Genomic DNA, 15,370 nt, shown 5'->3' with positions numbered 1-15,370 from the left:
CGATGGATCAGCTGATTCAGTCGGTGTCAGAGATATCTAATGCCACAAATGGATATCTTTCAAGAGTAAAGGCTTTAAAAAGTAAAGTGGTTGTACCTGGAGTCGAATGGATACCCATTCTTCCCCCAAAAAAGCACTCGCTCTTTATTGTGGCTGTGGGTGGGTGTACCCTCATCAAGAGTTGGCAGTTAATTTTCGACTATTAACTCGATTAGTAGCCTCCACTGCCGTGCCGGAGTGTAATCTCAAAAGGAGGGGATTGCTAATAATTGCCAGAACAATGAGCATGCCGGAAAGATGTGCTAATAGAAAATGCAAACAACATATTAAACAATTAAACGGAAATTAGCACAAAATATTCACACAGACAGGCACACGCATTTGTCCTAATTGGCTGCTCCTTGAGGAGCGCTTGGGAAGCGGATCCGGAATGAAGTGGAGATCCGGGCATCAAGTGTTCATTAATAAAGGGATTCAGACAGACAGAAGGACAGAAAGACAGACAGGAAGTGAATTGAAAGTGAACGGAAATGAATGCAGTGGCAAAATATACATTCAAAAGAGAGAGAGGGCGACCAAGGACTGCTAATGAAGGCAGGATACCCAGTATCCAGTATCCAGTATCCAGTATTCAGGTAACAAGGAAAACAACTAAAACGGAAACATCATGGACATGGCAGGAGTTGGAGCCGCAAGACAATGGGGGGTAGGGCGAAACTTAAATATGCAAGACATGGCACGAGTGGGCGCCAAATGTGCCACCGCCACCCTCTTGACGGGGGAGCCAGCCAGCTTCCCCATTCTTTTGGGGTCGCCGCCAGCTGTGACTGCCATTTCCATGGCCATTCAACATAAACTTGCAACACTTTTACCTCATCATCAAACCAAATGTCTTGAAGTTTTGCTGGGAAATTGATTTTATGCAACGTTTAAAAGGGCCCGCCCCTCCCTCGACCACGCCAGACACTTTGTATGCTAAACCGCATGAAAAATGGTGCAAGAAAGTAGGAGGTGACATAAATAAAATCCTTGACTATAAATCTAAGGGCATAAGCGGTTAAAGAGTCAGCCAAAAGATGCGGCACGTAGTACTCCTGCTGCCAGGAGTATCCTTTTATCAGGAGTCACACACACAGGAATAAATCCTCCGCAAAATGCAGATAAATATGTAAATAGATACAACGCGGATTATGCTTGTTGGACACACACACAATCCGAAAGAATTGAAAGGGAATTGAATGAAGGAATCCCGCAAAGAATTGAAAGGGAATTTGGGTCGAGAAATTCAAGAAAAATAACACTAGACAATGGCCAAAAAATAATAACCCCCGGCATCGAACCTATTTTCTATACTCGGTAGTCGAAGAGTATTATACTCGATACTCGTTATACCCAACACTCGCTATAACTGATACTCGTTATACCCTAATCTCGTTGTACCCTTAACTCTTTAAACCCGATACTAGTTATACCCAACACTCGTTATACCCGATACTCGTTATACCCAACACTCGTTGTACCAGATACTCGTTATACCCTAATCTCGTTGTACTCTTAGCGATACCCGATAACTCCTTATACCCAAAAATCGTTGCATCCGATACTCGTTGTACCCGATACTCTTGGAGCCCCAAGTTCATCAGCAAAAAGTCGGTTTGGTGATTAATCAGTTGGCATTAAGAGCCTCTTTAGAGTAAAAACAATTACTGATTGCCCGGAGCTGTATTCATAGAGGTAATTCCATGCAAAAACACTCATCCACTTTCCACCTCTCGGATTCGCTACCGCACCTGTAGACCCAAAGTTTTTATGGCCCACAGTCCCAGTCCCACCGCCCTGCCCTGCCCTGCTCTGTAAAGTGCCATCGACGGCGATGTTTATCATTCGACAATAAAAGCGGATCAAAATCAATCGACAAAAACCAAAGGAAAAACCACGAATCACCCGTCTAAACGTAGTCCTGAACGAAGAACAATAGCAGGAAAAATCCCAAGAGAACGAAATAGCAAGAAAAAGTGATACAAGTGGAGGATTGTGGCGCCCAGATACCCTGTACTCCAGTGTACTTCAGGAATCTATCGATAGTGGGCCGTTACCGCAGTGACGAGTATACCGTTCTGTACCCAGTGTACCCTGTAGTATTATACAAAAATGGCCTACAAGTGTGTTAGGAAAAGGTAAGAAACCCCCAAACATTTTTATGACCCCGCAAGGGTCACATTAAAACGCATGTTCGACCCCCCCACCCCCGTCACAGACAGCCCGAGAATCCTCTATTGGAATGGGATTGGATTCGCTTCGGAATGGGGTTGGTATGGGTGCGTGTTTGGGTTCGGGGATGGGACATCCTTTTTCGCACGGCTTGGCTTTGACTGTAGATGCGACTGGCGGCTCGACTGGCATTTTAATAGACTGTTGACTGTCGACTGTCGACTGCTGACGACACTGTTTGCCGTGTGTCTGGCAAAGAATGGAAGAAAGGAAGGAAAGCTGGAGACCAGGAAGGCTGTTCGAAAGAGTTTAATAATACCTATAACGAATTATAAAGTGATGTTTTTTTTCAGAATTTACAATTTCATTGAAAATTTAGAGTATTTTTTGAATTGGTTCGTGGGAAATCGTGGTCATTATTTGGTTTTTTGAACGGAAGCGTGTAATTGCTGCTTCCAGTACTCCCACATGTTTAGGTAAGACAGGTCATTAAAGTTGGAGTTGTCGACTGTGGAATTGAGCTCGTCCACCTCGACGCTCGCTGCCGGCCCTGGCTTCTCATCAGATTCTTCGATTGGAGCTTCAGAATCAAGGCCTCTTTTGGCAAAGGGGTTCAGATCTTGCATTGCCAGACACATCCACACTTCCGGATGCGACAAGTCACAGAAGCTATAGGCTAGCTGTCGATTGGCCCGCGATATGTATTCGGGCAGTTCAGAAATGAACGCAATACTCTTCTTGACGCCATCATTGTAGAGATTCTTCTCCTGCCAGTCCGTTGGGGACAACCACTTGACCATGGCGTCGACAGGCACACCAATCGACTTGACCAGGCGTTGGGAGTCCGCCGGAGTGCCCCAAACACCAACGTAATTGGTGAGGTAGACCGTCATTGAGACGGCAGCAGCACGCATCACCACATTTTTGATCATCTTCAACAAACAAAACTAATGAAAGCCAGCAATTAGAACCGAACAGAACAAAAGGATTAAATATGCGAGCGAATGTACCTTTTTTTGGCAACTCGCAACGAGTACAATCCAGCGAGAACACAGCAAAGTAACGACTGAACGAACGAAGGAAACGGCAAAGAACTGTAAGCGGGAATTTGAGTTACAAAATTTTCACACTCGACACAGAGAAACCCGGTTCCTTTTTACAACACTTACATTTTTGAACACTCACCACCTATCGTTGAAAATATTTCCGAAAAAAAATCACACTCACAATTCTCAAAAACCTGCAAAATCTATATTATTTACTGAAGTGCGTCTCGAACTGAATAGTATTTTCAACTGGCAAACAACTTCCACACAATTGACAAAGCTAGTCAGAACTACTACTACGATCCAGAGAAGGGCCAAGTGTTTGGTTTGTAGAAACCCCACATGAAAGTAGGCCAAGAGATGATATTCTTAAATTAAGAATTTCGGCGGTATTGGTAGAACTTCTTTAAGGCCAATCAAAGGTGTATGCTAGGCGGCTGCAAGGCTCGCTAGGGGCCCCTTGTGGCACCGCTGCCCATCGAGGAGTTCTGGCAGTTTGCGATCTTCCTGGGACACAATGTAGGCATCTCTGAAATGTCGTTAAGGAAGGGCATGCCCAGCTTTTATAGCCTTCTTCAGGTGTTTTACCGTCTCTGCAGCTACGGCAAATGTCATTAAATGGGCGACTACTAGTCAATGTCCTAAGCTGCCAAGTTTGCAGAGCTCAGAGCTGAGCTTTTCGCCGAGCTATGCGGCAATGTGGCTGTAGTTGCCACCAATCAAAGGTGCACAAAAATGTGAGCAGTGTCTCCCGTAGCTCACGGATCTGTTTAAAAGACAAACAACCAATTTAACAGCCTAATGGCACAAGTTTTAGGGCCTAAACAGATGTGGAATGCTCCTTCCAATGGGCGTTTCGATGGTACACTGGCGGATATGGCATGTAGCAGAAGATTCGATCGGATGGAAGTGGAATCAGAGGAGGTACTGGTGTGGGCTGCATTGGAAAGCATATTCCTTCGCTGGTACCCTCCTCAAATACCCTTCCATTTCTCATGACAAGTTTTTGGGTTCCCTTAAAGCTTGTTCAACCTTTACTTTGTCTCTCAGAATGTTGTCCATCGGCCTCATATCTAGAGTCCCTTAAAGTCTGTTGGACCTTTAAAGAGGCTTTCACTCTCTTACCGGTTACAAAGTTCTTTTAAACTTTATTCCCGTACCCTTTCTCCGGGCCGGGGAGAGGGGGGATACAGCCCCAGCGCTATCTGTGCTGCCCCAAAAAACAAGTGAGTAAAAATCTAATCCATTACTCAAACCAGAAAACTGAAAAAATAATGGTATTGCCCACGAACGGGAATGGGGAATGGGGAATGGGGGATGGGATGGTTGCAGAGGCGGAGGCGTAAATCTTTTGTAACATTTTTCGGGATGCCCTCCCCCCACTCACATTCCACCCATGTGTGTGTGGTGGGGTCGGGGCACTACGTGAATGGAAATAAAACTGCAATTTGTTCGACCAGTTGAATGTCATTCGGGCGTGGGTCAAAGCCGAGACGAATCTTTCGGTCTGAAGGTGTTTGAAGGAACTTTGACATATGCCCACACACATGGAGGAGCCACCGCAAGATACTTTCTTTTTTTTTGCTTTTTTTTAATTTGCACAACTTTTGACCCAAATTCATTTGTCACACAATGAAGGGGCGGCCAAGCAGCAAAGGGACCTCACGGCCTCACGCCCTGCCAACTTTCTCTATAAATAAATAATAGAGTGGACCAAAGGTGGCACTTCCCCTTTGGGTCCTCTGCATTCCATTGACAGAGAGACAGAGAGAGAGAGTCATAAAGTCTGGGATAGATGGCTGCTGGGTTATTCGGTCCATGAAAACGTAATGCTTTCGTTTGGGCTTCAAGAAACGAGTACGCTATCCACAGAGCATGGAGTTCACTCGTGTCTGTTTGCCTAGGAGAAATTTCAAGCCTCTACTGGTCGTCATGGCTTACTTGTGATAAATATTTTGGTTGTGTATATTAGTATATTTTCATAGATGTAGTGTGCCTAGGCATCAATATCATAGTACATTCGTCTCTCAAACGGTCATATTCTCGGACGAGCAAATATTTCGGAAAAAAAAAACATTTTTATTCGGCTTTTTGTTGAGATTTATCGGGAAACACACAAAAACGAAACATGAGGGTCCTACTAGAGGAAATGGTTTTGGACAAGACCCGCGAGTCTGCTCTCGATAGAGTTGTGAACTTAAATTTCGTCAATTGCGACCTGACGGACGTTTCCATAGTCCAAAGCATGCCCAACTTAAAGATAGTCGCTCTGTCGGTGAACGCGATCAAGTCACTGGAGGCATTCGCTAGCTGCACTAAGCTGCAGCAGCTGTACTTGCGATCAAATCTGATTGAGGACATCAATGAGATTAAGCATCTGAAAGACCTGCCCAATCTCACGGTGTTGGCCCTGGAGGCCAATCCTTGCGCAGAGTGTGCTGGTTCAGAGTGAGTACTGTACACCACCCAGCTAACCAATTCTCTCCCTGAACGAGTGCTGTCCGCTAACGAGTGGTCACCCTTAACGAGTGGCCACTCCCAACGAATGCTCTCCCTGAACGAGTGCTCTCCTTCAGCGAGTACTCTCCCTTAACGAGTGGTCTCCCTGAACGAGTGCTGTCCGCTAACGAGTGGTCACCCCTAACGAGTGGCCTCTTCCAACGACTGCTCTCCCTGAACGAGTGCTCTCCTTCAGCGAGTACTCTCCCTTAACGAGTGGTCTCCCTGAATGAGTGCTGTCCGCTAACGAGTGGTCACCCATAACGAGTGGCCTCTTCCAACGACTGCTCTCCCTGAACGAGTGCTCTCCTTCACCGAGTACTCTCTCTTAACGAGTGGTCTCCCTGAATGAGTGCTGTCCGCTAACGAGTGGTCTCCCTTAACGAGTGGCCTCTCCCAACGACTGCTGTCCCTGAACGAGTGCTCTCCTTCAGCGAGTACTCTCCCTTAACGAGTGGTCTCCCTGAACGAGTGCTCTCACTCACCGAGTACTCTCCCTTAACGAGTGGTCTCCCTCACCGAGTACTCTCCCTTAACGAGTGGTCTCCCCTAACGAGTGGTCTCTCTTCGCAGGTATCGAAATATCCTGCTCCGCACTTTTCCAAAGCTGGAAAAAATAGATCGCGTTGATGTAACTCCGGAGGAGCTCACAAATGCCTTGAAGAAGCCACCAGAGGTATCCTTGTACCCCGTGGACACCTTTCAGCAGTCCGATGAAAAGCAGAGGCGCTGCTTGGGTGCCCAGATGGGGGCAAAGCTGGCAAAATTGGTAAAGTGTGTGCCATTCACAGCCGGACACCAGAACCAGGAGCTACCACCACCACAACCAGCACCAGCTGCTCCTTCGATGGCACTTAAACCGAACCGTAGCCGTACTCCGATTGGCTCCATCGCCTCTGGAGAGTATCGTGGAAGGCGTTTGGCAAGCCTGGCAAGCCTGTCGTCCATCATGTCCGTGGCTGCCAAATACCAGTCGTCGGACTTTGGTCAGAGCTCCAGAAACCAGCAGCAGCAGCAGCAGCCACAGCAGTTGCAGCGGGTGCACGATCAGATGCAGCTTCAGACGTCCCGGCAATCGTGCGGCCGCAGCCAGCAGCAGATGGTGAACCAACAGCCGCGTCGTTCGCATCGAGCACCCAGACTGGAGAATGCCCCACTGCCACCACTACAATGGCAGACACGCGAGCACGATTAGTAAGGGCTACCCTCTCTGATCGAAGAAGGGTGAAGGATTAACTTTCCCTCTCTCCACCCACAGCTGGCAATACGGCAACATGGAGTCGCCCCAGCCGTTGGTCAACTATCCATCGGGGGGCAACAACAGGCGTCGTGGACAGCCCATAGAAAGAAATCTTCTAACAGCCGTACTGTATATGCTGCAGGAACTAGATCTAGGGGCTGTCCAGGAGCTGGAAAATGTTGTCAGTGAGCGCCTGCGGAACCTCAAGCCCGACTAAAGGCCCACAGATCACACACACACACACGCGTTCAATACCATTTCATGTTTCAGTCGTTAAGGCATAACAAGGCAGACGTCCTACACGTTGTGCCATGCCTTGTTATAGCTGGTTTAGTTAGTTCCTGTTCAAATTCAATTGTTTCAACTAAAAATTATCAATAGAAAACCCAACGCAACACGCTTTTTATTGCCACACTGAGACATGGAGAATGGAGCGCCAGAATGCCCAGCCTAATGGGGCCACAACTATTTTGAGGTTCAGCTTAAAAGCCGGAAATTAAATCAAGATTTGCAAGCCACAGACAGACAGTCTGTACCCCCCAGCTTGGAAGAGTCCTAACTCACATTTAGGGTAGCGCATTCTGGGCCTGGTCCTGGTGCTGGTCCTGGTCCTGGTCCTGGTGCTGGTCATTCATTCTCATTCCCATTCGACCTGACACTTTGACCATGAAAATGAAAATGAAAATATGTTGGAGGTTTCGTTTTCGTTTTTTTGTGGCCAGACTAAGAAAAATGCCGTGTGTGTGTGTGTGTGTGTGCTGGATTTGTAAAAAGCGCAAGTGTAATTAGTGTGAGGCTTAACGGGGCTAAACAAACAGACAGATCGTGGGCCGGGTCAGAGCCAGACACAGACACAGATACAGATACAGACACAGACCGTTACGAACTCAGACCAGTTTCGGTCTGGAATTTGTCCCCCCATGGTTTTACAGGCTTTACAACTATTGCCAAATTGCATTTGAATAGTCGCGGCTTTTTGGGAGTTGGTGTTTCTATTTTTTGTGGTCTGTGTTTGGGTGTTTCGCTTCAGAGTCTGCAACTGCAACTGCAACTGCAACTGTCTCTGGCTGATAAATCGCTAGAGCATTATTTATGAACTCCTCGTGTCACTCTGGCCTCTGGTCCCGGGTCTGAGAGTCGCTTTATGCATGGTTACTTTTTATGAGCGACACGGCGACACCCTCTGACGTATGCGTGATATGCTCTCAGACTCCGACCCGTCTCTGTCTCCGACTCCGTCTCCGTCTCTGACTTTTGTTTGGACTATTATTTAGTGTCCAGGGCGCAACAGCAATCAGAGAGGCCAACGGTTAACGGCCTTGGGCAAGTGCTTCGGGGGAAACTGCTAGAAAATTATGATCCGCATAAAAATCTATAGTTTATGAGGAGCAACAAATAAATCGACAATTTGTTAGAGCATGTGAAAGGTGTGCAGGTGCAAAGACATCTCTGATTGAATTTGTATATGGCAATGCCGTGAGATCTGGCAACACCCCCTTGGCACACAGCTAGCTGTCACTATCACTCTCACTCTCTCTCTCTTTGTTTTTTTCTCATCTTTCATCACAATCGAGAGCAATGTTGAGAGAGATCGCGGTCTGATTTCTGCTCCAGCGGTACACGGAGGTAGCATTCGCAGAATATCGAAAGATTAATCAGTAAGGGATTCCTGTTGCTTATGTCGTTCTTTCCAAGGCAGAACTCCACGATATGTCTACTTAGGAGACTCCCAAATGGTTTTTCCCAGCCAGAATCTTATGGACCCTGGTTTAATGTAGTTCTGCGGGCAGGCCATGGCTGGACTTTTCCACTGGAATATGCCTTTAGAGGAATGAACCTTCTTTAGAGGCAGAATGAAAAGCTTGCTTGGAACTGGTCGTCACTTAGGCCGGCCTTGATTCGACAACCTCTGGGGTATTCCTTCCGTCGAAGCTTTCCGGAAACGGGAAAGCACATCTCCATACTTAGAACTACCAAGATACCCCCAAAATCGTTTCAAAAACCACTTACCTGAAGATATATCAAGCCACATATGATGTTTTCTACCATGGCATTTAATCAGGACAACTTTTTCTTTATTTCCTGAGTGGGAACCTCAGCGAAGGGCAGATCCAACTTCATATATTTAAAATAAAACTAAATTTTGACAAACACCTTCGATTGAAGTGCGGCAACAGCGTCGGCGATGCGCTCTAGAGGCCCTCTCGACAGTCATAAAAAACACATTCATCAGGCATCTCTTTAAGCGATGGCCGTTAATGATGATGATGTCGATGTTGATGCGGAATCGGGTGGGTGGGTGCCTTCCATGGGAGATACTCGCGTGTGGCTGGTGGATGGGGCCGCGTCTTGTTTACGGCTCCCCTGTGCTTCTCCTCTCTGGCGTGTTTCGATGCCAAAAACTTCCGGCCATCGATGGGTATGGGGGAACAGCTGTTGTTCGCTTTGGGGGTGATTGGACCTCGCCCCCTGCCCCCTCTGGCTGTACAAAATGTGGCCTTGATGCCGCGACGCAAAAGCAGAAACAATGAAGCTTCAAATTGCATCTTAAGATCTGCTGCCTTAGGATAGTGCTGATGGAAATCAGAAATAGTAACAAGTGCCACAGAGAAGCCGCAAAGGAGATGCACGGTACTGGGGCTTGTGGCAGCCAAAGTGGGGTTGGGGGCAGTGCCTGTGTTCGTGTGTGTGTGTGTGTGTGTGTGGAGGCAAAGTGGGGACGTTGTCCGGATAGCAAAGTCTTTTGATTTATGCGGAGCAATTAATTTTTTGCGCATTTTTGTTGGTGCTGCCGCTGCCGCTGCTGCTGCTGCTGCTAGATGTTGCCATGGGGAAACTGCTGCTGACGACACCGACACGGACACGGACACCGACACGGACACCGACACGGACACGGACACGGACATGAAACTATGTAGAAGGCGACAAAGCCTGCCCCAGGCACAGTGCCACCCGGGGTCACTGCCACAAAAAAGAAATGGAGCTTAAAATATACATATATGGTATTTACTTCTGGATAATCGCGAAAATTCCACAAAAATACTGAAGAAATCTAAAAGAAAATTTTCGTTTGTGGCCCTTTCGCTGAACAAATTTCCCATAAGCGATTGGCACAAACCGAGACCATCCGTTGGGGGAGATTCAGTAATTTGTACGATGAAATTATGAGAGAAAGTAGCAGCCCCAGGGAGAAAAACATAATCATACAAAATCTATAGAAATTTCAGTTCTAGAAATTTTCTTGAAAATTAAATTCAGATAAAATTAAATTCCAGAAAATTAAATCTCTAGAAATTTAAATTCTAGGAAACAAATTCTAGAAATTTAAGTTCTAGAATATTAAATTCTGGAAAATTGCGTTCTAGGAAATAAAATCTATAGGAAATGAAATTCTACGAAATTAAATCTCTAGAAAATTAACTTCTAGAAAATTAAAGACTATAAAGTGAAAGAAAATTAAATTTTAGAATAATTAAATTCTAGGTAAATGAATTCTATGAAATTAAATTCTGGAAAAATTAAAATCTGAAAAATTAAATTCTAGGAAATTAAATCTCTAGAAAATTCAATTATGGTAAAATGAAATTCTAGGAAATTAAATCTCTAGAAAATTCAATTATGGTAAAATGAAATTCTAGAACTTTTAAATTCTATGAAATTAAATCTCCAGAAAAACTTCTAGAAAAGTAAATTCTAAGAATTAAATCTCTAGGAAATTAAATTCTAGAAAATTAAATCTCTAGGAAATTAAATTCTAGAAAATTAAATTCCAGGAAATTAAAATCTGGGAAAATTAAATTCTAGGAAATTAAATCTCTAGAAAATTAAATTATGTAAAAATTAAATTCTAGAGTTTTTAAATCCTATGAAATTAAATCTCCAGAAAAACTTCTAGAAAAGTAAATGCTAAGAATTAAATCTCTAGGAAATTAAATTCTAGAAAATTAAATCTCTAGGAAATTAAATTCTAGAAAATGAAATTCTAGGAAATAAAATTCGTAACGCACGAGTATACATCGATGACGAGTATTCGTCCTTTGATACAATATATTTTGTATGTAGAGTTCTAGAAAGGTGCTTGCAGCTGTTTTCATAGAACATTCGACCACAGTGCGGTGTCTGGGCATGCAGACAGAGAGCGAGCGAGAGAGAGAGCGAGGGAGAGAGAGAGAGTCTCGGCCAAAGGTGCGTTCACGCGTAGCAATGCAGAGAGATCTCTCTCCCTGCTGTCCCTTTGCCCTGCCTCTTGGCTCATACGCCTGTCATTGGGCGGGCGGACGGACGGACGGACGGAAGGAGGGACGAGTACCACCTCCCGGTGTCCGTAGGTCGGTGCGGAATTCTCCTGCTCGCATTGGTTGAAGTTTTTGCGGCCAGAAATGGGCAACGTTTTGGAATTTTAGTTCCGCTTTGTTGCCGTTGCCGTTGCCGTTGCCGTTGCCCCCGTGCCACATGTCCTCGACTGCCGTCTGCCGCCTGCCGCCTGCCGCCTCCTCTCCGTTTGTCGGTTGTGGTTGTTGTCAGGCTAAGTGTTTGTTATGATTTATATTGGTTTTATTAAATGTTTCAACAACCTTTTGGCCAACAATTATTTACTGCAGGCCATGGAACGAGCGAGCGGCGAGGAGCGTGGCACGCATGAACGCATCGTGGGAGGGGCAGGGGGACGGAGAGGGGGAGGGGGAGTGGTTGTGGATTTGAAGTGCCACGGATGCCAGACTCTTGTGTGTATGTCCTGGCAATGACATTAAAGCCGGTCTGGTCCGGGTGGCAGGTGTTGGCACGGGGCATGCAACATGACGGTGTTGCACGGCAAGTTAATGAGCTTAAAGGAAACACAGCTGCCAAGGAGTCGAACGTAATGGCGAAAGCTGCACTTAAGCCTCAAAACCCAAGGAGACACAATGAGAGGAAATGTGGCAGAAGTCTGAGAGAGCAAGTAAGAGAGAGAGAGAGAAAGCTACAGACAAAACTTCTCTCAAGACGAATCATTGATGTCCTTTTTGGGCAAAGAATTGCCCAGCAAAACAATATACATGCGTGTGCATGACACCCCACATTGATGTTCGACTAGAGCTTGACTAATGGGGGTGTTCTCTCTTCGTTCTAGACTGTTCCCCCGCGGATTTTTACCATTTGCCAGGACTAGAGTCGGTGTAGAGTAAAATGGAATCAAAAGATCACTTCTTGGGTATATTTTCTCCTATAAGAAAGATGATTCTTGCTAAAAGTTTTCCCTCAAAGTCTCTGTGAAAAACCAACTGAGAAAACAAAACACCCATAGAGATAATTTATGCCGTAAATACTCCATAAAAACCTGCAATAATCCTCTCTTTAAAACAAATAAACTGCTTTAGAATATTCGTTTTTCGTTCGCAGATTTTTCCATGTTTGTGGCCATCATTATGGATACTTAAAACTGGCTGAACCCCATATATTTTGTACTAAAAATAGAGCTCATAAAATGCTATTGAATCGCCTTAAAAAACCTGGGGAATATGTTTGTTTTCTATCTTTTTTGTGGACATCCAAAGCGTGGCTTCCCGAAGCTCTGCAGCGACTTAAGCGACCCCTTTTTAATCGAAATATAATATGGGTTTATTAGTATTCAATTTGAAGCCTAATAATGTTCATTGAAATGTCCAAAACACTTTCTTTTTTCGATCATGGGTGCAAATTTATTGGTAAATCGTAAATATTACCATTTGAGGGCCTCTTTTCTCTGAGTGTAGGTTCGTGGAGTAACGTGAAATACTGGCAATTGTTTATATGATATTTTGACTGACATTTGGCATTATTTAAACCCAAACCCTCAATAGTTTTAAATGGATTTTGATGCCCTTTCACTAGAACTCCTCCTTAAAGTGATGTCTGGTGAATTACGAGGGAATATTCATGGCTCTAAAGTGGAGGGCATTTATTTATGAGCGACCAATCGATTGAGAATGCCCTGGATACCCTTCGGGCAGGCACTTCCAACCACTTGTCGTTGCAGCTTAGATCACAATTTTGATGGAGGTGACAGGCGCCAAGGAGCACGGGAGTACAGGCACCTCTCTCTCTCTCTTCTCAGACTCCGGCAACAACACTATCCTTGTCGTGGCTGCACGTTTTTGACGGCTTTATTGTTTAGCTTGGAGTTTACTCAGTCTTTTTTTTTGGGGGGAAGGGGAAGGGGCACAAAGTGCTCCAAAGTCACCAAGTCGTTGGGCTCCCGGCTCTGGGGCAGGACACTGGTGCCAAGGGGGTGGCAGACAGTCCTCCGTCCTCCTCTGCACTTGAATGACTTTTCATAACTTTATGGAAAGTTTTCACAATGCACAAGGCACAAGGCAGGCGACAGCGACAGCGACAATGAAGAAAACACCGCCTGACAATGGCCAAATGAGTGGCTCTCGGGGCAGGGGATCGCAGGGGACGAGGGGGGTCACCTTTTGCCTGCTGTGGCACGTTTCCGCTTCCGTTTAGCGCGACTCCTCGCCTCGTGTGCCACTTGAGCATAATGAATATTTTCGTAAATTGAAATGTTGTTTGTCCTCCTCGAGGTCCTCCTCCTGGACTCCACAGCGTCCCCAACGACCGAGTCACTTTCACTTTACGACTGCCTCGGCGGCTGCATAAATATGAAAAATGTAAAATTTAATATGCAATTTACGTCACTGAAAAGTTGCTGCCACCATCCACCAGCCCCATCCACAGCTCCAGCTTTTAATGCCCTGCCACGGGGCATGCCGACTCTCCATTGAAGACCCACAATTTCTATAATATATATGTATATAATATATTAAATCCGATTTACAGCTCATTGCCGGATTGTGTGTTATATTTGTAAATCACAACAATGTAGAAAATATATATCCAAGCGCCAAAGAACATAATTCCCTGAAGGACCAGCATCGTCTCGGAATCAGGGATCCTTGCTGCCCCTTCCCGGGGCTCTTCCGCGTTCGCTTCCATTCGATTCAGTTGCCAAACGTTCCAGGCGAGAAAATTGAATATTATATTAGATGTTGCCTTCTTAGTTTTTGTTTAGTTTTCGTATGTTTTTCTCTTGGCCAGCTTCTTGATCAAACAAGTTACTGAATCTCCCCCCAAAAAGGATGCTCTGGAAAGGGTATCTCAAGGTTCGGAGGAGGGGCTTTTCTTTGGGTTCCCTTCTGGGTTTCAGTTTTTTATGTCTTGTGTCTTTGGTCATTGTCTATTGTCTGGGGAAATTTAGAGCCTCGTCCGTGTGGCAAATGTGCGATGAATAAGTGAGAACTTGGCTAATGAGTGGGTGGACAGTGGACAGTAAATGGAATGCGAGAGCACGAGTATGGCGAAATTTGAGCCGTACAGCGGCACAACGCGTTGGCATTGAAATCTGTTAGTGTTTCACGGCCTCTGGGCACGCCTCTGACTGACAGACAGACAGACAGTTGTATGCTAAATATGATTGATATAAACACAAAAGAGATCTCTTTCGTGGCTCTGTCAAAGGCAAAAATGATCAATCATTCCATCTCGCAATCGATTCGCGGCGAGAGAGAGAGAGAGAGAGAGAGAGGGAGCGGAGATCTCACAAACATCTTAATGAGGGGCCATTCATGATCTCAATCTCAAACCATGGGATACATAGATAGAGAGGGAATGGAGGGTGCGACAGGTCGAAGGTCCCTCGGTATCGAGGTGTTTTGTGGCACCCTATCGAGCCCTTTCGAGCCACATTCGGATTGATTTTTGCCTTCATTTCTCCCCATAGAGTCCTCCTTAACGAGTCCTCCTCCCCGCTGATTACCGCGACAGGAGCCAAATAAATTAATTATGTTAATCTGTTTACATGTCAGCCGCATTAGCAGTGTTTCTGCTTCTCGTAGAGGAAGGCGGTTATGTCTACAGTTAATAAAGCAAACACCTGTCGCAGAAGGCGACTCAGAGCCATCCGTTTGGATCCCTCCTCGTTGACTGCGTCAAAAACTTAAAACGCTCTCGAATTGCATAAACTTTTTGACAATCATCCAGCCCCTGATGATGATAAGGATGGTGATGATGGCCTGCTCCTAGACATCATCAATTTTCAGAGTCGGGAGGGCAAGAATGGGGCAGCCGCAAAAACACTTTGGTGGCACGAAAAACTTTCTGTGGTTCCAGCCAGCGCCAGCCACAGTGCCACGAAATGGGTTCGAAAATGGTGCCACAAAAAGCCGGAGACTAAGAGGAAAAGATATATTATTATTCAGTGGCACTCGAGGCCTTGGCTCCCAATATTATTCTCCGTGTATTTCGGTCTCCGTTTGATGGCCGTTGACTCGCTCAGAGAGGATCAAAAGGGATCAGAAGAGGGTAACAGGGTGGTCCGCTCACTCTCTTTCGGGTCTTATTTTACGCTGAGTAT

The 15,370-nt window shown here is 45.6% G+C and overlaps 3 protein-coding genes across 5 annotated transcripts in view; 1 reads left to right on the top strand and 2 right to left on the bottom strand.

Annotated features, from left to right (window-relative positions):
• The window catches only part of spri (Src homology 2 domain-containing protein sprint), a 112,626-nt gene that overhangs the window by 82,450 nt on the left and 14,806 nt on the right, over positions 1-15,370 (bottom strand). The window lies entirely within an intron of this gene.
• On the bottom strand, positions 2,505-3,534 carry LOC6901482 (uncharacterized). Its single transcript, XM_002134132.3, has 3 exons — positions 3,381-3,534; positions 3,222-3,305; positions 2,505-3,158 (listed from the first exon to the last, which is right to left on the bottom strand). The coding sequence occupies exon 3, from the start codon at positions 3,141-3,143 to the stop codon at positions 2,628-2,630; it is 516 nt and encodes a 171-aa protein (XP_002134168.2). The 5' UTR covers positions 3,144-3,158; positions 3,222-3,305; positions 3,381-3,534; the 3' UTR covers positions 2,505-2,627.
• On the top strand, positions 5,265-7,386 carry LOC6901483 (uncharacterized). Its single transcript, XM_002134133.3, has 3 exons — positions 5,265-5,705; positions 6,330-6,950; positions 7,015-7,386. Exons 1-3 carry the CDS (start codon positions 5,386-5,388, stop codon positions 7,211-7,213), a joined length of 1,140 nt encoding a protein of 379 aa, XP_002134169.2. The 5' UTR covers positions 5,265-5,385; the 3' UTR covers positions 7,214-7,386.

Source organism: Drosophila pseudoobscura, chromosome X (genome assembly GCF_009870125.1).
Source record: "Drosophila pseudoobscura strain MV-25-SWS-2005 chromosome X, UCI_Dpse_MV25, whole genome shotgun sequence".
Classification (NCBI taxonomy): domain Eukaryota; kingdom Metazoa; phylum Arthropoda; class Insecta; order Diptera; family Drosophilidae; genus Drosophila; species Drosophila pseudoobscura.
The sequence above is the reverse complement of the archived record's forward strand: the minus strand, read 5'-3'. Positions and strand labels throughout refer to the sequence as shown.

Excerpts from the sequence above, each read along its gene's own strand:
- LOC6901482 (XM_002134132.3), bottom strand. The coding sequence starts at position 3,143 with ATGATCAAAAATGTGGTGATGCGTGCTGCTGCCGTCTCAATGACGGTC.
- LOC6901483 (XM_002134133.3), top strand. The coding sequence starts at position 5,386 with ATGAGGGTCCTACTAGAGGAAATGGTTTTGGACAAGACCCGCGAGTCT. Across the intron at positions 5,706-6,329 it reads GCAGAGTGTGCTGGTTCAGA|GTATCGAAATATCCTGCTCC; the intron begins GTGAGTACTGTA and ends CTCTCTTCGCAG. Across the intron at positions 6,951-7,014 it reads CAGACACGCGAGCACGATTA|CTGGCAATACGGCAACATGG; the intron begins GTAAGGGCTACC and ends CTCCACCCACAG.